The sequence below is a fragment of the Chamaea fasciata genome, unplaced genomic scaffold, assembly GCF_029207755.1.
Source record: "Chamaea fasciata isolate MVZ Bird 193981 ecotype frontalis unplaced genomic scaffold, bChaFas1.0.hap1 SCAF_19, whole genome shotgun sequence".
In the NCBI taxonomy this organism is placed as follows: Eukaryota; Metazoa; Chordata; class Aves; order Passeriformes; family Sylviidae; genus Chamaea; species Chamaea fasciata.
Genome location: NW_027094104.1, coordinates 8,668,278 through 8,694,922, shown reverse-complemented (window position 1 = coordinate 8,694,922; position 26,645 = coordinate 8,668,278). Strand labels below are relative to the sequence as shown.

At 55.8% G+C, this 26,645-nt stretch overlaps 1 protein-coding gene across 5 annotated transcripts in view; it reads left to right on the top strand.

The window, feature by feature from the left end:
- The window catches only part of SEPTIN9 (septin 9), a 134,216-nt gene that overhangs the window by 74,561 nt on the left and 33,010 nt on the right, over positions 1–26,645 (top strand). For all 5 annotated transcript variants that reach the window (XM_066200839.1, XM_066200838.1, XM_066200837.1 and 2 more), the window contains one exon: positions 4,455–5,120. In XM_066200839.1, coding sequence (XP_066056936.1) covers positions 4,455–5,120 — 666 coding nt within the window. The remainder of the gene's footprint in view (positions 1–4,454; positions 5,121–26,645) is intronic.

Genomic DNA, 26,645 nt, shown 5'->3' with positions numbered 1-26,645 from the left:
TTAGCTGCTGGCGTGTGACCTGCTGGTGCCTGGCTGGAGGGTGACCAGAAGGACACTGTGCAGCCATCCCCAGTACTGCTGCATAAAATAGAAAAAGAAATCCATGTTTTCTCCTTTTCATCCCCTGTGCCTGCTCGGGGAGCATTTGAGCAGGATGAAGGCACACAGTTCTTGCCCCCCAAGTGCCTGTCTGGCACGGGGGCACGTTTGGGTTTTCAGGAGGGAGCGTCCTTGTGCGCAGCCAGCAGAGCACCTCGGACAGCCCCCTGCCTCCCCCATCCAACAGGAGGATTAGCAGTGGGGTTTTTGAAGCCAGCCCTGCAGAGCTGGGCAGTGCTGAGCGAAACACCGTGAGCTCGAGAGGTTTGCAGAGGTCTGGTCCCCAAAGGGACACTGCAGTGAGTGGTTCCCAGCCCAGGGATGATGGTGGTGGGGCTGTTGCAGAGATTGCATCCAACAGAAAGTGCTTGGAAATCTCGTTTTAGGGGTTTGGAGCTTTCCCTGCCCAAAAGCTGCTGCCTTCAGCAGTGGTGGATTGAGCCAGAGATGTCTGAATGGGCCTGGAACTAGTTGAAAGAAGCACGTGGCAAAGGCAGTGCAGGTTCAGCCCCAGAGGAAGAGAAGGAAGGGTGGTGCTCAACACTTCTGCCGCTTTCCCTGCCAGCTGCCTCCAACGCCAGCTGGGCAATGGAAAGCTGCAGGTGGGGCTGGGGAAGGCCTGCTTGTGCCCAAAATCCCCTGGAAATACAAGAGTGGGGACCGTCCTGCAGCGTGGCCAGCCCAGGCCCTGCTCACGGCAGGGACGCCTTGTCTGGGGCTGTCAGGGGTATGACAGAGACACAGAGAACTGGGGACACAGAGAATCAGCCACAACTGTCCACGAGGGACCCTGGCACGGCAGGTGGGAGTGGGGTGTGGGGCCCTACAGCCCTGCCTTGCCTTCAGCTCCTGTTTTTGTGAGGAGCAGGGACACTTCCCTGCAGGAAGCTGGGAGGAGGGTCATCTGGAGCAGAGGCTGTTTACTTTCCTTTCCTGGCTCTGGGCAGGACACACTATTTATAAGTTTTTTCTCTCTTTTTTTTTTTTTTTTTGAGAGCTGTTGTGCTTCCTGAGGTGCTTCTCTCTTCTCATGCAAGGAGGAGAGAGGCAGTGCTGAGCAGGGAGCCATCTGAGGGCCACCATTGCTGAAGGTGACATTCCTGAGGGCTGTGTTCGTGGAAATGGGGCTCTGATCAGAGGTGGAAACACAAACCCTCGTGGTCACAGTCCTTCCCCTTTCTCGTGCCTGGGATGTCTGACCTTCTCCAGACCACGCAGAATTCAAGGCAGTGGCCAAATGTGCGAGCAGGACAAGCTGGGTACCGAAATCCCTGGGAAACCATGAGATGGTTTCACCCCATCCTGCAGAGCTGTGGGTGAGAAAGCTCCTGGGTTGTCCCCAGGCTAGTCAGTGACCCTGCTGGGGAGGGAATGCTGCTGGGACCTGGGGCTCCTCGTGATTTTGCTGTCAGAACCTGTGCTGAGCCATTGCTGCCCCTCTTTGGGGTGCAGGTTCCTTGCCCAGCCCCTCAGTGTCCCCTTCCTGCCCTTCCCACCGCAGCACAAGGGAGGAGTTATCTGGAGGGTCTGGTTGTCCCGAGACTGTAATCGTGGCTCTGCAGCTCTGCCTCGGGCTTTTTGAACCCCTTTGTGTCTGGGCTTTGACCTTTTTCTCTTTTCTGCAACAGGGCCCAGAAGGACCTGGAAAAAAGCCATTTTTGGGTGTTGTAATTCAGTCCAGCCCTTTGATAAGGACAGGGGCTGGCTGTGCTCCAGAAAGACCACATGGGTGGCATTGGGCAGGTTTACCCCGGGCTTGGGGCACTTTGTGGGGTTTAAAGTCAAAAGAAAGGGCCATGTGGGTCAGCACTGCAATGGGGTTGCCCACCATTTCTTTAGGAAGTGGGAGCAGGACTCCAAGGAGCTGAGATGATGGATGTGGCTCATGCGAGGAGCCCCTGGAGGTCAGCAGGGCTGTTTGTACACAAAGCTCATTAGCAGGTCAGAAAAAAATCCCCAAACCACTTGGTGCTGAGGGATCTCCAGGGCAATGTTCATTAAGCAGAGATCCTCGTCAGCATTTCCTTTGCTGCCGAGTTCCTTGAGAGCATTTACCCCGTTCCTCAAGGCACGTCTCCCAGGAGATTATAGGGCTGCTTGTTGAAGGGAAGAGGTGGAGACTGAGCTGGCTGGAGGAGTGACGGGCAGGTTTGAGGAGCCAGATGTGGACAGAACTGCGATTCCATCCCTCAGGGAGCTGCCAGGGCCGTGCCCTCTGCTGCTCTTGCCCACCCAGCTTTGCTCAAGGCCAGGCAAGGGCTCCCCGTCGGGTCGTCCCTTCCGCTCCCTTTGTTTCCAGCAAAATGCAAACAGGGCTTGGCTGGTGCATTGTTTAAAACGTGGGGGTTTGGGGGAAAAAAAAACAAACCAAACCAAACAAAAAAAAAACCCCAAACCCAACCAGCTAAGATATTCATTTCTGGATGAAGTGTGTGATGGAGAAGGGAAATTAGAAAATCTGTGCTGGAGGCTCAGCCCTGCAGCTCAGGGTTGGAGACCTGAGTTGGAACACGTTGAAAGAGCTTTCCAGTGTGGGGCTCTTTTTTTTTGGATTAACTATTCTGGGGATGCTGAGAGCTGTGACTTGGACACAGAGCTGCAGTGCATGAGCTGTGCCAAGCGCAGTCTGCAGGGCAGGGACTGCTGCAGGGAGCATGCCACCCCTGTGGGCAGGTGATGGCATGGCTGGGAGGGCTCCACGGAAGTCAGACAACAGATAAACCTGAGCAAAAGCATTTTTAGTTTTCTTTATTGCCTCCCTCCCTTCTTCCACCAATGTCTGAATATTTCAGGATGAGGCAAGGCTATGCTCCAGTCTGTCCCTGGGATCCTGATGTCCTGTGGGATCTCAAGCTCAGGTTTTTAAAGGCTAAACCTCACTGCTGCTATTCTGTTGATGGAAAGGATGGGTGGGCTCATTGCTGGTGCTTGTGCTGGCCATCAGCAGTGTGGCTGTCACCACGCCAGCTCAGCCTTGCCTCGTGGAGGCTCCTATGGGATCCCAAGGCTCTGCCTTATCCTGCCCTGACCCTGTGCCTGCCCAGGGGTTCTGGAGGGATCAGAGGGTGTTGGAACCCTGGAGGCTGAGAATTTCAGGCTTTCTGTTCTAAAGGGCATTGACCCCCAAGCAAGCCCTGCATTTGACTCGAGGCCTGGGAACAGGCTGCTGAAATTGAGTGATGGTGCTGGGGTTGGGGGTGTGTAGTTTGAATAGCATCGTGTGATCTCACAGGGGGAAAAACTGAGATTGAAGTGTATAGTAATATGGAGCAATGTGGAGGATTTAGGGTGTTGTGTAAGTCCTTCTTCTTCACCTTCTTCTTCCTTCGTCTTTGTGGGTTTGGGTGGTTTTCTGTAATTGGTTAGTAAAGTCCACATTGCGGACTTCAAGTAGTTATTGGGTTTAAAGTAAAAAATAATTTAGGTGGCATTTCATAATTGGACAGTTTGTCCTTGAAAAGACCTTGTAGAGATAGAGAGGTGCTCCATTTTACCTCCATTTTCTACCTTGCTAGTTAGAGCTCATGACACTGTAATATAGATAAGAAATAATAAACAGCGAGTCCGAACATGAAATTGTGACTCCTGTGTATTAATCCCGGCTCTAACACGAAGAAGAAAAGAAGATGACAAAATCAACAAGAGGGTATTTACAGCCTGTGGCTTTTCAGTGGGATCCAGCAGTGGTTCCCTTTTTTGTGGAGTTCAGCCTTTTGTTTCTACCCGGCTGGGTCCTGTAAGGAGCAGGGATCAATTGTCCCTTTCCTTGTATCAGGGCCTCAAGTCCGCGTGCTCCAAACACTTCAGTCTTTGGTTCGTGTGGTCTCTAGGTTTGTTTTTAAGGATATGAGCTTCTGTGGCTGCCACCTTTGGTTTTCTTGCTGCATTTTTATGGATTTGGTGCTCTCCTGGGATTGTTTTCCTGTTCCTAACTTGGATTTTGCTGGCAGTGCTCACAGGAAAGCCTGTGTTTATCTGTGCATCCTTTGGATGTGAGGAGGAAAGCGAGGTGTTGGGGGCTGGATCTCTGTCTTCCCCCGCATCCAGCGCCCTGCTTTGCTCTGCCATACCACGGCGGGACCCTCTGCTCCGCTCTGAGTGTGGGATGGAGGGCAGTGTGGGGATGATTTCTGCTCTGGGGCTGAATTTCCTGGGCCTGATTTGTTTTATTACTGAGTCTTTAACTTGTCTGAAGAGGCAGGGCCTTTAATCCCCAGCTGTTTAAATGGGTTATGAGTCCTGGGATGAAGGAGCATGGAAATGGAGTTATGGGCCTTGTGCAGTGCCTGTAAGCATCTCTGGAGACACTCAGGTGGATGGTAACTAAATCCTGAACTACTCTTCATGTTTTTCAGCTCTGAAAAGATCCTTTGAGGTCGAGGAGGTAGATCAGTCTTCAAATTCCTCCACCCCACAGAGACGGGCGCCAAACACCCTCCTCAGGTCCACCGTGTCCAGCTCCACGCAGAAGTTTCAGGAACTCGGCGCCAGGAATTCGGAGCCATCCGCCCGCCATGCGGACCCCACAGCCCAAAGATCCCCCAAACCCCCTCTGAGGAGAGTGGAGCTCTCTGGACCCAAACTGCCCGAGCCGGTGTCCAGAAGAACAGAAATCTCCATCGACATCTCATCCAAGCAGGTGGAGAACTCCAGCTCGGCCTTGTCGCGGTTCGGCCTCAAGCGAGCGGATGTGGGGCACAAACCCCCCGAGCCGGCGGCCAGGAGGACTGAGATCACCCTGGGCAAGCCCCAGGAGCTGCGCAGGGCCGAGGCCCCGCCGGCCTCCAAGATCCCCGAGCTGCCGCAGCGCCGGGCCGAGCCCGCCACCGCCACCGTCACCAACGCCGCCACCGCGCCCGACGCGGCCCCGCGCCGCCTGGACGTCCAGGTGGCCAAAGCTGCCGAGGGCCCGGCCACGAGGCCGGCAGAGAGCTCGGAGCCTGCCCTGCCCGCCCAGCACCACCAGGCTGAGCCAAAGCCGCAGCCCGTGCCCGTGGAGAGCGCGCCCAAGAGAGAGGAAGGTGAGTGCGGCGCTGGGTGAGGCTCGGGGTGGGCACTGCCTCAGGGTGATGCCTTGGAACAGAGACTGCGCAGAGCTAGGGAATAAAGTAGGTATTTATTGAAAGGCCTTGAGGATACGCCTTGGGCAGGGCAAGAGCCTTAGTCCAAGGTGGACTAAGAGTGGTCACAAAAATGGGCAACCAGTCACAAGGTCTTACATTCTTATAAGTTTTGGTCCATTTGCGTATTGGGGTTTAGTTGTCCAATTACTGCTTCAGGTTGTGAGGTCTCATCCTTATTTTCTCTCCCTTCAGCCACGCTTGTTTGTGCTTTTGGGCCTGAAAGTTGTCCTTGGTCTTCAGCAGGGAAAGGATTCTGTGCAGAGAGCTGACTGGCACTTAACTACACCCCTGGGCAGCACAATATCTGAAAAACATGAAAGTTGAAACTTAAGGCATTAAGGTGTCACGCGAGAGATGCCAAGCTGCTCTTTCTGCTCCTGTGGTGATGCCTCTCGAGGCTGCTCTGGGGTCTGTGCTCAGATGTGTCCACAGGCAGAGCTGTTAGCCTTGGGTTGATCCTGTCTGAAAGAGCTGTCGGGTTCAATGAGAAATTCTGTCGAGTCTAGAAGGGGAAAAAAAAAAGGAAATGCCAAAAGCCTGGGTGCTGGGAAATGACAGTTCTGCCAGCTCAGGCCCTGTGTGCAGACCCACAGAACCCTGGAAAGGCTCTGAGGTGTGGGAGAGGTGCTGGCTCGGGAAGTGTTGTTGGGATATGGTTGTTTGGTGTTGTTGTTGATGGTTGTGGGGCAGGAACCGCCTCTTCATTAGCAGAAGTCAGGGTTTTTTGACCTTGGAGACAGAGTCTAATAACAACATGGACCAGAGCCACTATTAAACTGGAGACCTGGCTTGTATTAGCTCTATCTTGTTTTCAATTAATTCGATATTAAAGCTAGCTTCCCTCCCTTGCCAGCTGTCATTTGTTCTCCGTAATGTTTTGGAGATTTTCCTTTCAGACCTGTTAATTACTTTTCCATTCTCCATTGCCCGTGAGCTCTCTCCTGTGAGGGATCCAGTGGTCGGGTGGAGGGCACCCCTTCCCTCCCCACCCTGTGCCTCTCCCTGGGGGCTGTAGGATGGGCTGGGGTGGCTGAGCCAGGAGCTGGGAGGTCCGTGCCTGGCCCTGGAGCTGGACCAGGGCTCCCATCCCCTCTCCTGGGTGCAGCCCTGTGGTCACACTGACATGCGTGTGGTGTGTGCTGGTGTAAAACCAAGCCAGGAGCCAGCAGGGGAGCTGATACCAAACCTGCAGGACTCAAGTGGGTTTTTCTTACTGTGTGTGGTGTAGATATGGCTTTTCTGAGCTGGGCTTTTTTACAGCTTGGGGCGTCTCCAGCTGAGCTCTGAGCCCCAGCCCAAGGACGGGGTTTGTGTGAGCCCCTCTGTCTGTCCCCAGTTGCTGTGTTGGTGCCCAGGAGGCCCATCCCACCCCGTGGGTGGGTGCTCAGCCTCGTCCTGCTGGGTCTGGGCTGCTCTGAGTGTCCCCAGCTCTGAACCCCACGGATGGCTGGGCACTTTAAGAGCAGAAGGCTCTCTGAGCTGCTGAATTCTCCAGCTGCCCGGGGCAGGGAGAGAGAGGGACAGCTGCTGGGATGAGTGTCACCCCTGAGCCCAGCTGTCTGGAGTCTGCCCTGCAGCACGAGCCAGCCCGGGGCTGGTACAAAAGGGGCTTTCAGTCCAAATGTCTCCAGGAATCGTCACAGAATGGTTTGGCTTGGAAGGAGCCCTAGAGATCATCTAGGTCCAACCCCACTGGCACGAGGAGCCAGAAGACAAAGCTGGAGGGGTGGTGAGGGCTCTGTCTCCCTTTCCCTGGGTGTCAGCACGAGGGTACAGCCCAGGCTCACTGCCAGAGCACATCCCCTTCCTGATCATCTCTTCCATTGCCATCACCTGAGGTTGCTGCCACACAGGACCCCATTTTGGGGTGCTCCTCCCCTTGCTCCACAACACCCACCCTAAGCTGGCCTCTCTCCTTGCTGTTGGCGCAAGAACACAGAGACATTTGGGGGGGGGTCCGCCCAGGGACTCTCAGGATGTCCCACAGATGGGTGCAGGCACGTTGCCAATGCTCACCAGCTCCACTGCAGCTTTGGCCCCACCACAACCCCCCAGGTGAAGTGTTTGGGGGAACTCTGCTGTCTCTGATGCCTCCCTGATGTCTGCAGCAGAGACAACGTGTGGCAGCTCCTGCTCCAGGCTTTGGCTCAGCAGGAGGTGCTCCTGGGGCGCTGGCCACCCCTGGATCCCGTTGCTGGTGGCTCTCCAGCACAAACAGCTGAGCAGGGGATGCAGGCAGCTGCCTCCAGCTGCCCTCTCTCCTGTGTTGGGACTTGCCTTCCCCAGCTGTCAGGCTCAGCTGCCTTGCCCTGCTGCTGGAGGTATGCAGGAGAGCGTGTTGTGCAGGAAGAGGCCGGTCAGAGGAGAATAACAGTCACAGGGAGCTTGGCAGTTCAGAACAAACCACAGAGGAAAGGAGTAATTTCAGTGCTGAACTTCATTAGGGCAGCGTGGCTGGCAGTGCGGGCCGAGCCTGCTCCAGAACTGGGCTTCCCGAGCTGGGAGGGGAGCAGGAGGTGTTTAATGGGGCAAAAAATACTCCTTCCCATCCGTGTTCTCCCTCTCTGAGTCTTTGTGCTCTCCTCCCCTCCCTGGGCAGCATTTTCTTTGTGCTGGTGTAACGTTGAACTGGGTCAGCAGTGACAGGGATGTGGGACAGAGGCACCCGTCCCTGTGGGATGTGCTGCTGCAAAGGCGGATTTTGTGTCCCCAAAATCTCCAGTGGAGATGTCAATGGAGATTTTGTGTGGCTGGTGCTCTCCAGCTGGGACAAGGAAATGTGATGGGATGACCAGGGGCTGTGGGTTGCTGTAGTTGGAGTCGGCCAGGGCAATGTGAGCTGGGCTGTGCAGTGGGTGCAGGCAGGGGGAGGACATGCAGAGGGCAGAAAGAGGCACAAGCAATTAAAAATAGCTGTAACGACAAGGTGAAGGGAAGGGCTGCTTCTGAACCCGCAGCCTTGGGCACTGTGGGAGGCTGTCCTTGCTGTGCAGGACATCCAAATTCATACCATCAAATTGTGAATATCCAAATGTGAGCGCCCCTGGGTGGGGGTGACCTCTCCCAGGCTCCTGCTGTGGGCAGCAGTTCACTCCCAGTCCCGGGGCACTGGGCTGGGATGGAGCTGGCAGAGGAGGATGTTCCTGCCCTGTGCTGGTGGGGCAGGTCTGAGCAGAGGTGTGGTGCCAGTGTGGCAGGAGCTGGTTCATCCCTGTGAGGAGAAAATCACTGCGGGAGCAGCAGGGCTTCATCCAGAGACACCCACCTGCCTTTTGCAATGGAGAGATCTTGTGGGATCCTCAGGAGCTGGGTGAGGGACGGGCGAATCCTCAGGAAAAGCCACATCAAATCTGCCATGGCTGATCCTGCCACATCCTCCTGCCACAACATCTCCTTCCAGTGTGCCTCTCATCTCTGGCATTGTGCTTGTGTGGTTGAACATCTTGGCCTTCTCTTGTTCCTTGCAATGTGTGCGTGGTCAGGCTTGGGGAGGGGGGAAGGCATTGCTGGCCCCAGAAAATTTAATGGTTTCCATTTTGGTTTGATAGTCTGTTTCCACCTCCCCCAGTCTAAACCTGTTTGTATTGATGGCTCAGCGCTGGGTGAAGGCTCAGGTCTGGGATCTCCGGTGGAAGCACTCCCAGATGAGAAGTGAAAGCTGCTTTGCTGTGATGCTCCTGATTGTCTCCTCACAAGCTGCTGTGGTTGCCCAGACCCTGGGGACAGCACTCAGCCAGCAAGGCAGGCTCTGTCCCACCTCTGCTCCTGCTCCTGCCCCGTGGGCCTTCATGGCAAGGATGCTCTGGAGCCTGTTTAGACAAATCAAGGCAGATTTAATGAATAACGGGAACATTCACCTAAAAACAGGGATGTGACTTCCTCTGTGTCCCAATGTGGGTCTGTGCAAAACAGTCTGAACCACCTCTGAGCTTTCAGCTTTGTTGGAGTCTTTGTCCTATGGCCACTTTGGGACAGCCACACAGGGTCCCAGGCATCTCTCAAAACTCAACAGGGTCCCCCCATTTATTTTGCTGCACAACAAGCAGGGCAATTCTACTGTTTTCCCTCTTTTATTTTCCAGCTAGAACCCTTATGGAAAGACTTTTCTTTAGAACTCACGCAGAGTTGGGTTAAAATTTAAACAATCTAAAAAATTAAAAACAGAAATCAAATTAAAAATAGAAAGAAGGAGACTTTGGGATCCACTGAAATCCCTGTGAAAAGCAAGGACCTGTTGCTGTGTGCTGGGAAGTTGTGGAAGTTTCAAGCCCTCATCCTGCCATGGACACCCAGGGATGGAGAAGTGAAGCCACACAAGCCTTTTGGGGTGGCGTTTCTTCTGTCCCGTGCTGCTGGGGTGACACCAGGTGTGGGGCTGCAGCGGTTATAGGGATCTGGACAACTGTTAACACAGCGAGAGCCCAGGGCTGAGTGATGCAGTGAGTCACTGTTTCCAGCTCTTTGACTGTACAAAGAGCTGAAAGCTGTAGGGAAATGTTTCCTCCAAAATCAGCTGAAGATCCAGGCTAGGTTATGGGCAGCATTTTTTTTTTTTTTTTTTTTTTTTTTTTTTTTTTAATGTTCTTGTTATTATTTTTAATGGGAAAATTCCTACGGCCCAGGATTCCAAATGGAGGGGGCTGAGTGGGAAACGCTGAGTCTCGGTTTGTGAACTCAGGTGCCAAAAAATGAGATAATCTGGAAAAACCCAGAGCTGCAGGCCCGGTAACTTGGAAGGAAGAGCGGGAGCATGTGTGGGGGAGAGGAATGTGTCCCATCACGGGGACACTGCCTGATCCAGGGCACCACGTACAGGGGGAGGGCACGGCGTGTGCCCTGGCCCTGCCTGTGCAGGAGCAGCCACTGCCCCTCGGTGTGTTTCGGGGTGTGTTTCGGGGTGTGTTTTGGGGTGTAATGTGGGCACTGGGGATGCCAGGAGGAGGCTGGGTGGTGTGGCTCTGGTGGTGCTGGTGCTGCACCCCTCTGTCCCCCAGGAATGCTGTCCCCAAGCTCGTTATGTTGTGTCCATCTCCGGTCACACTGGCACGCACGTGTCCCCTCTTTGCGTGGGCACAGCCTGTGTGGATGCTGTCCCATGTGGGAGCTCCAGCTGGGCAGGACACACCCCAGGAAACGGGGCTGTCCACTGCAGCCAGCCAGACCCAGGAGGGTTTGTTTGCCTTGCTGGAAGTCCCTGAGGGCCCACAGGAGAAGCAGCGACCTCCCCCGTGGAGCTTCATTATGCAAAGGGATAGTTTCCCATAGGAAACACCACAGTTCCCGCTTCCTTTCCCCGCCACAAGCCTGAGACCAGGAGAGGGCGAAGCTGGGGATGCTGCATCCAACCTCAGAAGGATGTGGAGCTGCTGGAGTGAGTCCAGAGGGGGCCACAGAAATGCTCTGAGGGCTGGAGCCCCTCTGCTCTGGAGCCAGGCTGGGAGAGCTGGGAGTGCTCACCTGGAGAGGAGAAGGCTCCAGGGAAACCTCAGAGCCCCTTCCAGGGCCCAAAGGGGCTCCAGGAGAGCTGGAGAGGGACTGGGGACAAGGGATGGAGGGACAGGACAAGGGGGAATGGCTGCCCGCAGAGGGCAAGATTAAATGGGATATTGGGGTTGAATTCTTCCCCGTGAGGGTGGGGAGGCCCTGGTATGAGGTACCCAGAGAAGCTGTGGCTGCCCCTGGATCCCTGGCAGTGTCCAAGGCCAGGTTGGACAGGGCTTGGAGCAGCCTGGGACAGTGGAAGGTGTCCCTGCCCATGGCAGGGGTGGCACTGGGCGGTCTCTAAGGTCCCTTCCTACCCAGAGCAGTCTGTGACTCCATGCTGAGCTGCAGGGTGACCTTGGCCCTGGCCTTAGTGACCTGGCAGGCCTCTTCCATGGCTGGGCTGGGTCTGTGGGTGAGGCTGTGCACCCACGTCACCTCCTCACCTCCTGACCCCTGCGGGAGGGATCCAGGGGTGAACGTGTGTCTGTTGAGGTCAGAGCCCCCTGTCCCAGGCAGAAGGTGACCGACTGCAGGGTCACCTGGCTGTGGCTCATGGGGTCTGTGCTCCAGCTGGGCTGTGAGCCCTGAGCACCCTCAGGAGCCCTTGAGTCCCCTCTGTGGTGAAAACTTGCTCCCCTCTTGATGACAACTCCCCTTGTGATGGAGACAGGGCAGCCCCTGGGCAGAGGTGCCTTTGCTGGCGGAGCAAGGGGTGAGGGCTCCCTCCTGCCGTGGGATTTGTGTTCATCCCGGTGGTGCTGAAAGGCAAAGGGAGATGCAGCCCTGGCTGAGGGGGGCATGTAGGAACCAGACCCAAGAGTTTCTCTGTTTATCCTGTGGTATTTGCATGTCTGGAGCCCATGGCAGTCGTGCTGGGGAACATGCTCCCCACCCATCAGCTCCTTTGGATCCTCCAGCTTTCTCACATTTAGGTTAATCATCCTACAGGCTGATAAGGCAAATAAAATCCGTTATCTTGACCGAGATAAAAGGAAGAGTTTGCTTTGATCTCCTGCAGCAAGGCCTGGCTGCTGGTTTTGTGACTTCTCTGCTGTCTGCCGGGGGAGGGAAGCGATGGCAATGGTGATGAACCTTCTGTAATTAAGGAATCCTTCTCTTTCAAGCTATTTCTAGACTGCTGTCCCTGCCTGAGATGTTTCTGTTGGCCAGTGGTTGAAGGGACACCATAGGCTGGGTGCAGTGCCAACTCCATAAACTCTGTCAGAGAGCTGAGTCGAGATTATAGAGAAATAACTTTGTTTGCAGAAGATCAAACGCTGTTGTGAGCAGAAAAGATAAGTTGACAGCAAGCCAGTTGTGTTCTTTACACTCCTCCAGCAAACAAACAGACCCACAGACACTTCGGCATTGTCCAAAATGCTGTGGTGGAGGCTGAAGTGAATGTGGCTATAAATGGAAAAAGCAGCTGGTCTTGGATTGCAGCCTGTGCTCAGACTTCTTTGGGCCCAGTTTTTCTTACATCTGTTAGAGGTTTGAAAGGAGGGATGTGGGGAGATGAGCTGCTTTCCTTCCCGTTGGGTAAATCTGGGTCACTCATTTCATTGATCTTCTGAACTGGTCTCTGCCCAGAAGTTCCCAGGGTTTCTGTAGGGTCACATGCATCCATACTTCACCCTCTTGAATCATTTTGGTTTATCTTGGCACGAGGGTGGCACCAGACACGCTGGGAGACAAAGCTGGACCCCAAGGGTCTGGTCCAAAATATTTTGCAAACAACAAAACTTTGCAGACGTTGATGCATTTGTGAAAAGCAAATAGTTTTAACAAACCATCTGAGGCTGCTGCACCAGCCCAGGAGTGACAGAGTGGGTTTGCTGGACCCGTATCACCTGCAGTTTGTTCTGTGAGGAAGCCGTAGGCTGGTTTTGGCATGGCAAAGGCCATTTGTCCATCCATGAAGGATGGCTGAAAGGAAGCATTTTTCAACACCTTGAAGTTCAGAGGTCGGTGATGCTCTGGCAAAAACGAGCATAACCTTGGATTTACGTTTAACTTTTCAACCCTGGAGAAGATGGCCAGGGTTTGACCGGGTCGGGTGGTCTTACCAGGCATTCTCCTGTATTATCCCCAGAGTCAGAGATGGAGGTGAAAAGGGATTTGCAGCAGCACAGAACTGGGTAGGGCATTAATCCTTCGTTGTCAGGAGTGCTTGGCAGCCCCCCAGCCAGCCTGGTCCCCTTGGGTCATGTTGTTCTGTTGCTGTGGATGATCATTTACTGAAGTGGGTGCGTCAAGCTTATCCACAGCACTTGAACGTTTTATGGTGGCTCTGCCTTCCCCCCTTTCCTCCTCTCCTGCTGCACGTGGAGTGGGACAGACATTCCTTCCCTCTTTCAAGGAAAAAAGCTCAGCTTGTGGAGATCTCGGAGTAAGAAGATTAGATGGGAATCCAAAAGGATGTGGTGCCTAGGAGGAGAGGGCAGTGATAAAAGTTAATGATATTTAAGCTCATGAAAGGAGCTTTCTCAGCCACAGCTGCGTGGTAACTCACAAGTCTTGAGTTGTAGGGCATTGCTTTCAACTCCAGCTCAAATGCACCTGGGGCACGTTTCATGTGGGCTGGGGAGATCTGGAGGGACATCACAGGAGCTGCCCTACCCAGCTGGGGCTGGAGCCCCTGCCTGTGTTCGCTTCCCCCGTGTGTTATGACTCTGGATGGGGAATTTTGCTCACTCTGCTCTGCGTTTGCTCTGATCCGGGAGCTTGTGCTGTTCTCTGCTGATGCACTGAGCAGTTGGTGTGCTCTGGGCCCTTCTCTGAAGCTCTGGCACGTGGAGGTACAGGATGAGTCCCTGGGTTCAGTCCCTGAAGCTACAAATGTGCAGGCACACGCTCCATCTCATGTGAGAGGCACTCAGGGCACACACTGGCAAGTCCCCCTCGTCAGCAGTAGAGATAATTCATGAACCAAGAGCCAGAAAAGCACTGAGGAGATGGCAAAAGTCTGTATGGCAGGAGAGCCTGGTCAGGACCCCGCCTCTGCTGTCCACTCCTTCGTTGTCCTGGAGGAATCCCTCTACCCACTGCAGCTTCTCCTTTTGTAACAGGGAGCTGGTGAACGTGGCAAGATGCCTGAGGTTCACTCCTTGCACTGGGTTCTTTCTTCTTCCAGGTTCAGCTGGTGATTGGGAATTCGCTGGTCCTGCTTCCAGAGGCGCTGTGGGATCGTGCAGGGTGGGAGAAGGCACTGCCCAGGTCACTGGAGTGGCTCTACAAAGGGAGCTCCTGAGCTGCCCAGGAGGAAAGGGATGCAGCAGGTGTTTGCTGTATCAAAACCTTGCCAGTCTGCCTTGCTCGCTCCTGAATTTGAAAAACGCCATAGTTTGAAGAGGAAATAGGGATTTGGAAGGCAGAGTTTGGATGTGTGGGGAGCAGATGTGGGATGGATTGTGCCTCCTGGTGGGTTGGAGGATGCTGGCACTGAGGGAGGAGCAGGGGCATTTGGATGCTCTTTGCCTCACATCATCTTCCCCTGCTTCCATCTGCTGCAGGCTGGATGGAGAATGGAGATTACCTTGGAATTGTCCACAAATGTCCTGGGAAAGAAAGGAGTAGGTCTGAGCAGCTTTTCTGATAAAACATAATTGTTTAGACAAACTCTGGCTGAACTTGTTTCCTCCTGCATCCCAGCGTGCAGATAAACAGGGTGGAAGTGGGAGGCCAAGTTCACTGCTGGGGCCCTCACTGGGGTCACACCGCCCCCGAGACCCCCTGTCCACCCCTTTTTGGTGGCCTTGGAGAAGATGAGAGGATGCAGTTGAGTGCTGAGGGTGATGCCCTGGCTTTGGGTAGTTCAGTGCTCCGAGATGTGATGGGAACCTTGATCGGGCAGCACATCGGGGTGTGGGTGGTCCTGGGGGGCAGCAGTGAATCCATCACAGTCCTGCTGCGGAGGCTGGACCTGGGCTCTGTGGGATGCAGGAGGTGAATTTGCTCCAGCCCTGTTCTCTCCAGGCCTGGCAGTGCTGGCTGTGGGGTGGCTGGGCAGATCTGTGCCCCTGGGGGATTCCTGTTTGGGCTGGCAGTGACGGGGCAGTCAGGATTTGGGTGGGATGTGGGATGTGGCCGCTGCAGAGGTGTTGCCCTGCCCCGTGTGGCTCCTGCCGAGGTCACCAGGATCTGCTTTGTGGAGTCAGATGAAATCTCAGATCCTGCCACAACACTGATGTTCCTCCCACCATTCCTCAGGGAAACAGTCCTCCTTGCCCTACTTTGTGTAGTAAATAAAAGTTTATTTACAGCCCAGGAGTGCACGCCCTGAGGTTGGGAGGTGAAGGGTTCCTGCAGGGCCCTGGAGCAGCTCTGGGGTTTCCTTTCTGCTTCGTGCCTTCAGTTCCTGGACAGAAAAGTCTTGGGAAGGAGCAGCCCCGGCAGTGGGAGCTCAGGGGAAGCAGAGCCCTTTGCGTGGGCCTTGGGGCATGGCTCTGTGTCCCCGTCCACGGCCCCGAGTCCCTGCCTGTCACCTGGAGAGGGACTGACAGGAGATAACCGTGCTCACAGGTGACACGTGGGCTGGAGCAGCCAGGGACAGCAGCAGGAGGTGAGCTGCCACCCATCTGTCCCCATCCTTGGCTCAGGGTGGGGTGGGGACGGGGCTGAGGGGGTGTGGGCGTGGGGCTGAGCTCTGCCGCCCTGTGGGGTCTGGGGGGTTTCCAGCTCTGCCCTGGCGCTGCCCAAAATTCTTCTGCAGAGCTTCAGGGAGTGAGCATTTGTCTTCTCCTCCCCTTGGAGGAGTGGGAAGGGTCTCTTTGGGGTTATTTCAGCCCTGTGTGTGGGACAGATTATTTATGGGTAGTCGTTTGAAGGGCAGGCAAACCAAAGCCATGATTTGGGCTCCACTGAAAGAGCAAAGCTGGGAAAGTTTCAAATCGTGGCTGCAGAGACAAGGGGGGACGTGGCTGTGGCTTTCTGCTGGGGACCAGTGCTGCGTCCCTTGGGAGAGGCACAGAGAACATTGTTTGGAGTTTCTGCTTTTCCTTCTCATTTTTCAGACACGCAAGATTAATTGCTCTCTTTTATTGTCCGCAGCAATATTTATTTTGCTGCTCTGCAGCAGCGGGGGCTGGATAGGTTTCACAAACTGAATTTTCCCTGGACAAGCCCCTCCTCTGATTTCACACTCCCAGCTGCCAGGCTGGGTTTTAAAACAGTTTGCACCGAGGCTGAAAATATTTGAAGGGCAGAGCAATGCCTCGCAGGAAATGGCTTAAGCTTCCTGCCCCCAAGATGGTGTGAGTGTTAAAACAGAACTGGAGAAATATTAGACATCCTACATCCGGCCTGGCTGGGGAGGGTGACCCCGGGGTGATGGGATGGAAAGCCTGGACACCCCCTCCCCCTGGCAGCTTCCGGCAGGACGAGGGGCCCTGAGGGTCCCCCTGGCCCACATCCCCCTGACTTTATGGGGGAAAAACGGGCAAATTGTTTCCTGCTCCCCTGGGCTTTGCTGCCTTTTGGTTTTGTGGGAGAGAACTGGTGGAAGGTGTGGGGCAAAATGTCACCGGAGTGAAACTTTCAGCAGGGAATCAGAAAGTGGTTCTGATGAAAGGTTTGTAGCGGTTTATCCACCGAAGTGGGAGAAAAGTGAGAGGTGAAAGTCTGGGATTGCTGGGTCTGAGTTGGTTTGTTCGGGGCTGGAGCGGGACCTTCCTCACCCGCCAGTGGAAATCGCTGCTGAATTATTGGCTTCATCAGAGGCGAGGGAAGAGGGAATTCTTCCAGCGCGGGTGAATTCCCGCTTGGTGCCGGCTGAGCACCATCTACCTGGCCAGGCAGGGAATAGCAGCTGCCGTGTGTGCAGGACAGACGGACAGACGGCCAGAAATGGGGATATTCGTGTGCCGGAGCCTGGGGAAGGGCAGGCGGGGATGGGGTTCCGTGGGCAGGGAGGACCACACTGGATTTCTGTCACATCTTCAGCTCCCGGGGATTCCTGCCCTGGTATGGAAAGCTTCTCCAAGCCCTGGTTTGCTGGCTGGAGCGTGGAGATTTAGGGAATTTTATTCAGAATATAATCAATTGGATATAAAAAATATATCTGAGCCGTGTCTGGGAGTCTGCAGGCGCAGGAGGAATGAGGTGGAGGCTGTGGGCAGAGCAAGAGGAGGAGTATGGGTCAGAGCTCGGGCTGGTCTGAGCTCGCTCACACTCACTTCCTCCAGCACTCACCGAGAATCCTAAAATTGCTCATCATGGAGGAAAAATCTCACCCGTGCTGGGAGCCGAGCCCCTTTGGGAGGCGTGCTCCAGCTCCGGGAGCAGCAGCGAAGCGTGTGGGTGCACTTTGGGGCGGGTGCGCCGTGACCGGAGCGCTATGCTGTGCTCCGAGCACCCTCCTCGCAGGCTTTCCGCCCCGAGCCCTTCCTTCCCTGCGCCCTTCCATGTGGCATGGTGGCAGCCCCGGCTGCTCTGCCCGAGCACGGATCCAGCGGGGTGAGTCCCGTCCTCAGAGGCAGCTCTGGGCCTGGGGAGGTCAGGGTTCGATGCCCACCTTTCCCCGTGGCACATAACCCCCCAAACCCCGAGCAGCAGAGCCCCCGGGGCTCGGGATTTGGCGAGGCACACCCCGCTTGTTTTCCCAGGTTTTTCCGTGGGGTGCATTTCCTGGGAAAGCTTTGGCCGGCAGGCCTGGGGGAGGGGAGGATGAGGCTGATTTAAATCCCAGAAGCAGTCACAGCTGGCTGGAAGCTGTGTCTGCAGCCTGCAGTACATCAGAGGTGCCCGGTGCTCCTGGAGAACGTGCTGGGGCTGGGGGAGCGGGAGCCAGGCACTGCAGGGTGTGTGGGGCAGGAGAGGAGGGGTGGGCTGCACCAGGGCTGTTTGGGGGCAGAAATGCAGGGTTTTTTGCCCCGGAGTCATCCCCGTTGACACTGTGCACGACCAGCAGGGTGGCTGGGGCAGGGGATGTGCCTACAGAGGCTTTGCTGCCCCAAAAGGTGCTTGGCTTTAGGGCTGCTTTCATCCTCCCTGCCCCACCAGCTGCTGAAGCAGATGCTCATGCAGCATCTTTGGCCCCCAGGTGGGGTGGGGGAACCGGAGGGAATTCGTGGGGAAAGGGAACATCCTTCCCCAGGAGCGTCCTGGCGCCCTACAGGCAGCTCAGCAGCCCCAGGGTGTGCTGAGCAGCTGTGGGGCTGCAGGAAGGAGCCGTGCCGCTGTGTAGTCCCTGCACGGGGGGGTTATTTGTCTTCTCCTGGCTGGCTGACCCTGGGGCTGCCCCTGCCAGCCCTCCCCTCCGTGTCACTGCGGGTCAGGGTGTCCCTGTGTGGGACGTGCCCTCCTTCCCACGGCTCCCGCAGAGGGACACGGAGCCCTGGGGCTGCAGCTCTGGGAGAGGCACAGAAAGGTTTGGGAAGAGGTTTGGAGAGGGCTCCTGGAAAGGCTCTGTGCAAGGGCAGGAGGCAGTGCTCGTCTTGCCGAACCACAGGTCTGCAGGGAGGCCAGAGTTTGTCTTAAATCTTTCTTAAAGCTTGTCTTAAATCTGAGATGAATGGGTGATCTGGAGCCCAGGGAGTGAGTTTTAGTCTCTGTGAACCCAGGGTTCTGCCTTTGCCCTGATGTGCTCTGGAGGAGCGTGGATTGGGATGGGAAGGGCAGGGGCGGAGAGGGGGGCTGTGCCGGATCTGCCTGCATCCTCTGACCTGCTGTTACCATGTTAGGCCTGCGAGTGCTGTAAAGGTGGAGATTAAGGTGTAATGGAGCCAAACAGCACAAATGAACCCCAAAAACGTGCAGCAGGCATGCACGGCAGCCCTGAAATGTTCCTTTCATTCACACCTGAAGCTAAGCTCTGCTTTCTTAGAGGTGGCTGCCCCCAGCAGCTCCTGTGGTGGTTCCTGATAGTCCTTTGAGAGCTGCAGCAGCAGCTTCTGATTCAGGTCTCTCCACTTCCTCAGCAAATGCAGCCACCTGCCCCCCTGGCTTCTGTCACGTGTGTGTGGACACCTGCCCTTGGTCTGAGTGCTGGTCCCAGTCCACGTAATGCCCTGGAGGGTGGATGCTGATGGAGACCTGGGAGCAGCTGCCGAGTGCTTCATTCCTCACTTGGTGTGATTGTGCTGCAGGTCTGCCCCAAAACACCTCTCAAAGGTTGTTTCTGACATCTGTCTGTCTGTCTATCTATCCGTCCATCCATCCATCCATCCATCCATCCATCCATCCATCCATCCATCCATCCATCCATCTTCTGCAATCTCTCGAGGAATATTACAGCCTAATTGGAATTAGGTGCCTAAATACCTTTTAGGATGTATGTCTTGGCTCACCCTGATGCTGGAAGGGCATCAAACCCCAAGCTGTGCTCTGTCATGGGGAGTGGGATGACGGGAGCAGCTGGGGTGAGGGAGGAAGAGGCAGGATGCCCCTCTCAGACCTCCCAGGAAATACCAACACTTTCACGTCGTGGTGGAGCCCATTGCAGGCAGACCCCGTGTGACAGCTCAGCACGACTGGCTCAGAGCTCATTTGCTGTAGACACCTTCTGCATTCAGCAGGATGAGGTGTTTCTCCAAAGAGCAGGTCAGGACATGGCAGCTCCAGGCCTGCCACCCCACCTTTCCTATTGCTCTCTCCAACAATTAGGCAGCTCGAATCCATCCAGCCGTTCATTTAAGCTCCTCCTTGAGCCACAGGATGTCCTGTGAGATTACTGAGCACTTGAATGAGGGGCTTTCTTAGCTTGGCAGGGGCTGAGCAGACCCCAGAGAGCTCCCGTGCTGGGGGAAGAGTCTGTTGCCAAGTCGTAGGAGGAATTCCCACGTTCCTGTTCCTTCCTGCTGGCTGCCAAACGCTTGTCCTGTCCACAAAAGCTGATGTATTTGGTAGGATTTAACCTTTGCTCACAGAAGTGAATAATGGGGATCTTTTGCTTTTGGTTTCTGGGTGTAAATTCACAGCTCAGCGCTGGTTTTGCATGCACAGCACGGACCGGTGGTGGGAAAAAACGGAGGAGGGACAGAGGAACTTCGCTTGGGTGAAGTCCCCTGTACCCACAGCTGGGAGCCTGCAGAGAATTGCCCCTCCCTCCTGCCCTGCTGAACCCCCAAACCAGGCTTTAGGTGCCAGCCAGACCTCGCCATGTCAGCAGAAGCACAAAGGCAGCCCTGTGGGATGCGGAATTTGGGATTTCTCACGCCCAGAGTCGCTGCAGGTTCTGCCTGGACAGACAGACAGGCTCCCACATTTTCCCCGTTGGCAGCAAGTACGTCCGTGGAGTTTCAGGGAGGAGAAATGCTCCTTTTTGTTGCTTCTTTTCATGCTTACAGCAGAAGACACAGCCAGCACTGTTTCACTCTGCCCTGGACCCTCTTTTTGTTCTCTGGTTTGTGTCCTGTGAGACACTGAGCCCTGGTGACACTGGTGCTGGTGGTTGCCACCAGTCATGTCATCAGCAGCACCCAGAGCTACTGAAATGGGGTGTGAACCACAGCTGGGCGCCTCTGTGTGGGGCTGGCCTGGTCTGGGGGAGCTGAGGATGACCCAAAGCTCGGCTCCCAAATCTGGGCAAAGAAGAAAAGTGCAAACCAGCAGGTCCAGGCATGGCCTGAACTCATTTTTGGAGGACACCAGCCACGTTCCACGGGTGGGATCAGCAGGAGGGAACCCTGCACAGAAAAGAGAAGTCTCTGAAATCCCGTGCTGAGGGTTTGGGGCGTCACGCAGTTCTGACATGCTGAAGGTATTCCAGCAGATCCCCTCCTTACCTGGGCCTCTGTGTTGGCTGGTTGGGTTCCTCAGGGGAGCTGCAGTGAGCTCCAGAGGGACTTTGCTGCTCCGTGGCTGCTTGGCACAGCGAGGTGCTTCCCATCCTGGGGCCGGTGTTGGGTCACACTGGACCGGAACCCAAAACCCCGCTTCACCCAGCAGTGAGCCAGAAGTTGCCCTGCTCGAGGTCAGCTGTCCATCAGGGCAGTGTGTGGCCTCCAAAAAAGCTGGAATGAGTCTCCAGTGCTGCTCCATCCAGGGTTTGGTTCTAATTAAAGGGACACCCATGTAGGTGACCCCGGGGCACTCCTCCCCATAGGGGTGGGGAGAAGCTGCTGATGGATTTGCTTAGGAGTGGGCTTGCAGAGGGACCCCGGGGAAGCAGCGTGGAGAGGTCCAACCTTGCCAGCGTTTGTTCTTCCTGAACCAGCAATTCCTTCCTGGAGCTAAAGTTCTGTGAGATCAGCAGAAGCAGGGGTAAAACTGAAGTGTTTTTTTTTTCTGCTGCGAGCATGTGGAAATCAGACCCACAGATGGACGGGAATCGGAGTAATTGCCCCCAAAATGACAAGGTGCTGATTATAAGCACAGCCCGTGGCATTGCAGCTGGCCCAGGGGTTGCGACCAGTGCCATAACCCCCGAGAATTCTCTTTCCTTGCCTATCTGCGTAAATCTCTGCTCTCCCATCAGCGCCTGCCCTCAGCACTCCCTGAAAATTGCCCCCAAAAAAATTCCATCTTGGTGCAATTTAGGATAAGCTGCAGCCTGCCCCGAGCACATCTGGTATCTGTGCAGAGCCGGGTGATATTCATCACAGCGTGAACGGGGCCAAGTGTTAAACGGCAGAGCCCTCCCACCTCCCCCCTGCAAACCAGGGCTGTTTCCACGCTCCAGCAATAAAATGAACCCAGCATTCCCGGGCAGGAGGTGATCTGGCAGGAACAACTGCTGTGTGGGATGAAGGGATGAGGAACGCTCTGAAACGGGCCAAGAAACCATGTGCTGCGAGGACTTTTTTTTGAAATCCCTGCGGTGTTTGAAGCTATTTTCTAGCCCTCCTCATTTTTTTTCTGGATCCTGCTGCGTCTGCAACTGCTCCCTCTGCCCGGGAATTTTGTGCTGAGGCCGCGTTGTTTTGGGTGCAAATGCTGCTCCCTGTTTCCAGGAAGGTAAACGCCTCTCCCTCGCCCTGCTTTGCCGTGCAGATATCAAAGTGCTTCGCCAGGCACGGGGGGAGATGTTGTTTCTGGTTTTGCAGATCGGGGAGAGGAGTTGCAGAGGCTGCTGAGGAATCCATGGGAATCTGCTCGCTTGGAGGGTGCCTGTGGTTTTGCTTCAGGACACTTTTAGTGGCTTCCTTGAGTGTTGGGCAATGAGCAGGCAGGACTGGCACAAGGGATATTTTTGCTCCCCTGTTTTCTGGGGTGACCACGCAGCAGACAGTGGGAAAAACCCCACCAAGACCACACTGGTCGGTGTTACCCCCAAAGGAGAGCCTGGCCTGGATTTGCCCACAAGTTCCCCAGTTTGTGGCTGATTTAAAAAAGAAAAAAAGAGAAAAAGAAGAAAAAAAAGGACAAAAAGAAAATAAAATACAGAAAAAAAAATCAAAACTGTGTTTTCAGCACGGTTGGCGCCTCAGCCACTGAGGCTGCTGTGCTTTCAAGGGAGGCAGCCCCAGCACTGGTGCCTGGGAGGGATGGGGGGGCCCGAACTCTTGTGTGGTGCCTTTGATGTCGGAGGCCTTTACCCGCGTTACCCGGGGAGAAACTCGAGTGCTTTTCATGTCTGGTGGGGAGGGAGGCAGAGAGCCAGGAGGGATCTGCTTTGTGAGACCTTTTCCAAGGGGATTGAAGCAGAACTTTTCAGAAGCTGGGGGGAGGCTCTCTGGGGCAGCAGCTGAAGTAGGTGCTGAAGCATCCTTGGCTCTGGCGGGCGCCGGGCAGCGTGCATTGTCCTCCTGTCATCCTTGGCTCAGTAAGTCTCTGCTTGAGCTCTCCCCGGCCTCAGGGAGTGAAAATCCGTGGCAAGGGCTGTGCTGGGGTCTCCACAGTGGAGATTTGTGCGGTGGGGAAGCTGAGAGTGGCCGTGCAGTGAGTGCGTGAGGGGTTTGAAGGGTAAGGAGGGGAAAAAAAACAGAGCAGGGGGAAAATCCCAGGGATGTGATGTAGGCATTGTCATAGGGGAATGATTTGTCAGGGCCTGTGCTGAGGGAGGAGGCACAGCCGGCTCAGGCTCCCTGTGGGGTGGGATGTGCGGGGCTGAGCAGGCAGAGAGTGGCACAGGGGGGTCACGGAGGGTGGCGTCAGCTCCTGGGGGTGACACGGGGTGGCAGAAACCCTGACGTGATCCAGGGGGTGGGGGCTGAATGGGATGCAGGTGGGCCATCCTCACCCAGCTCCTGCAGTGGCAGAAAGGAGCCCTGGCTGCTGGCAGGGCCAGGGAAGGGGAGGGTGCTGCCTGTGGTGGGATCCGTGCTGGGTTTGGGGGCCCTGCCCCAGCTGGAGGGGCCAGGTGTGGTTTGCATTGTGGGAAGGGGCTGCCACAGCCTCACCAGCCTGCCAGGTGTGTGGCTGTGGGGCTCTGCGGGCTGCACTGGAGATGCTCTCACCTTAGTTTTGGTGAATGAGTCCCTGTGACATCGTGGGGAGTGTGTCTGGTGACGTAAGGGAGGCCTGGCAGCCCAGGGCAGCTTCGCTCCTTGGTTTCTGCTCGGGGAGTTGGCTCTGAACTGATGTGGAAAAGGAACTTCCTGGTGTTTGACGGCCCCTTGTCCTGATGGACGCTGGAGAAAACCCACCTCCTGAGCATCCCTGTGTGCTCTGGTGGGTGCAGGGCTCCTGTGCCCAGCCCCTTCCGTGGCTCTCAGTGCCTGTGTGGGAAGTGCTCCCCAAAAACAGCCTCCTGCTCTCCCCTTCTCTTGCCCATCCTGCCCCATCACTTGCAGCAGCCCCCTGAGCTGCAGCCTGTGCCCAGGTCACACGTCCCGTGTGCCCTGCGGGATGCACTGGGATCACCCAGAGCCCTGGGGACACCCCAGCCCCCGCAAAAAGGGCAGGGGTGTGGAGATGCCACGTGGATGGGGAACACTGTGAGGGTGGGGACGCCACGAGGTTGGAGACACCAAAGGGACAATGACACTGCAGGGGTGTGGATGCCATGGGGACGGGGACAGCGCAGGGAAGGAAGCACGTGGGGATGTCATTGGGATGTGGACACCGTGGGGACAGAGACACCACAGGGTTGGGGACAGGACACATGGGGATGGCCTGCTGCCTGCCAGGGGAGAGCTGATCCCTTCGTGGGAGGAACGTGCTGTGTGGGACAGCCCCCGAGAGCTGGACTCGCCTCCCCCTTCCCGGGAGCATCCCTCGCAGGTTTCTCTTTAATCGGCTCCTTTGCACCAGCCCCGGCCCCGGCGGTGACTGCGGGGGGACAGGGCTGGGGGTCCCCGCAGTGGGGCTCTGGGCTGGGGGCACACACAGGCTCGGTGGTCCTGGGTCCCAGGGGTGGCAGCCAGGTCACACCTCGCTCGGGTCCTGCTGTGTCCCCGCAGTTTGTTCCGTGCTGTGTTGCAGCCCTGCAGCTCTGCAAACCGGCCCAGCCCCGAACCTCACTTTTTTTTTTTTTCCCTTTTCTGTTTTTATTTTTTTTTTAATAATTTGAACGCCCCCTCTGCATCCCTGTCTCGCTGCTCCTGACGGCTGTTTGCCCAGTGACTGTGACACGGTGGGACCCCCTGGACTTGCCAAGCACAGGAGTTTTTTTCCTTCTCGCCTTAGTCTGGCAGAGGCTGGGGGTGCTGAGCAGGGTGTGAACCCCCAGGAATTGCTCTTCCCCTCTGTATCCCAATGTCCCCCCTCCATATCCCAGTGTCTCCCCTCTGTCAAACAGCCCTTGGAAGCAGCAGGGGCTGCAGGAAAGGCTCCATGCCAGAAGGATTTCAGGCTAGGCTTTTTATATCCATCCCAGTGTGGCCACACTTCATTTAGGGAAGGAGCATCCGGGATGGATCTGGGCTGACGTATTCAGGGCTGAGACTATCTCGGCTCTGCCAGAGCAGATCTGGGCCAGGGCAGCAGCTGGGATCCGATGGGGCCGGCCCTGCTGCCCTGTGCTCTGACTTGCAGCACACTCCGAGCTGTTTGTGCCGGATTTCTTGTCGGTTTCATCGGTGTTGTGCCTGTCCTTCTGTAAGTAGCAGGTCATTCCATCTCTCCCCTAAATCCTGCTCTGGAGCCACGGGGATCCAGCCATCCAGGAGCTGAGCAGCTTGTGCCCTGCACGGCACCCTGGGCTTGCTGCTGCTGCTGCTGCTGCTCACAGGAACACACGGAGCAGAGGAGCGCAGGAACAGCCTCCCGTAGCGCCAGGCAAGTTTTGGGTTAAAGTTGCTTAATTTTATTGAATTCCTGCTGCTGTGGATGGCGGGTGCGGCAGAGGGAGCAGGCTGGTGGTGCAGCTCTGGGGTGGGAGGGGATTCTGCGCTGCTGCTGGACATGTGCTGGCTGAGAGTCCTGGGTTTTCTGGTGCTGATTAATGACTGTTGGTTGGACTAAATTCCCCTGGGAGATAGGTGAGCCAGGCAGTGGGGCGTTTGTGTGTGCAGGCAACACCGGGCTGAGCTTTGGTTTCGAGACAAGGTGAAAATGCAAAACAACGAGAATTGCGATTATGTGTGAAGCCCTAAGTGCTGCTGCCTTGTCCAGGTGTGATTCCAGATTGTAGGATCCGGCATCCAGGAGGAGTACAGCTGCCCAGGGTGTGTGTGCCCTGCTGTAAGGGCATTCTGAGTGCAGATGAGGACACATCACGACAGATAAAATAAGTTTGGGACATGCCGAAGGCTGGCCAGCCCTGGGAGCTGTGACCTCTCCCGTGCTGTTGTCGTTGCCATCCATGATTTCCCATGTCGAGATCAAAATCACTGTGGGGCTCGTGGGGAGCTCTGTGGTGGGGTTTGAATGTGTTTGACCCCAGAGCCCCTCAGCACGTCCCCTCTCCCCGGGCTGTGCCGGCTGTGGCTCGAGGTATGCACATGTGGCAGGGTCTAATGGCTCGGTGGCCAATAACCCTGCAGCAGTGGTTCCTGGACGCCTCTCCACGGGGAATCCAGACTTCCCTTCTCTGAGCACGGTGGAATTTTTATAGCCTGTGGTTTTAAATGCTGTGATTTCCGTATGGCCCCGACGCCCGCATGCAGCCCTGGCAAAGCTGTGCTGGGGCTGGGTGAAACACGGGCTGGAGCTGCTGCTCCTCGGGTAACGTGCCTGAGCTTTGCTCCAGTACAGGGGAAAGGCTGGGCTGGGACAGGGAAGGCTGGATCTCCTGGGGTTGAGCCTGCTGTGATGTTATGGCTGAATTCAACTGTACTTTATTTCATTTATTCCCCAGAATTTGTCAGACTCTGTGGAGCAGAGTACAGTAAAGCAACCTCGTTCGTTAGAAAATAATCACCAGAATGGGAGTGAAAGAGTTAATCTTGCAAATACAGCTCAGTGGCTTTCCTGGAAGTGCCTGTCCAAAAATCGGGAGGGGAGTGGGCATGTGGCATTTCAGGGTGACCGGGCAGAGGGGCCAGGCTGGCAAACCCCGCTTGCCACAGGGACACACGCAGCTGTGACTCGGGCAGGGACGTGGCACTGTGGGATGAGCTGGGAGGCCGAGGCAGAGACTTCCATCCACATTTAGTGGGTGTGAGCACTGTCTGCCTCCCAGCAGCATCCCCGGCTTCGTTCCCTGGGGTCCCTGTCCTCATGGGGACGAGGCGCAGTTCTGCTGTTAACGCTCTGACAATCTCTGCTGGCTCCTCCTTATCATCCCCAAAATACCAGGCAGTGCTGGGGTGCTCACAGGTCCCTCACTGTGATCTCTGGGAAGGGGGACAGCCAGTGGGCAATCAACAGTGGTGCTTTCTCCAACCCCTGATAAACCCCCTGGAAACCACTGCCCAGGTCTGGCTGCTCTAGGGATGCTTTGAGGCCGTCAGAATTTCCAGGCTAAGACGTCCCTGTCCCTGTGGTCCTGCTGCAGGGATGCTGCCTGCGTCCAGCTGCCTCCACCCAGCTCTCCCTTCTCACAAACTTGTGGAAAAATGATTTCCCTCCCCATTTTCTGGCACCTTGTCAAACTCAGACTGGGTTAACTCTTGCTGCAGATGCAAAGCTTGCTGGAGGGCCCTGCTCAGGCGGGGCTGTAAAAGCCACATTTTCTTT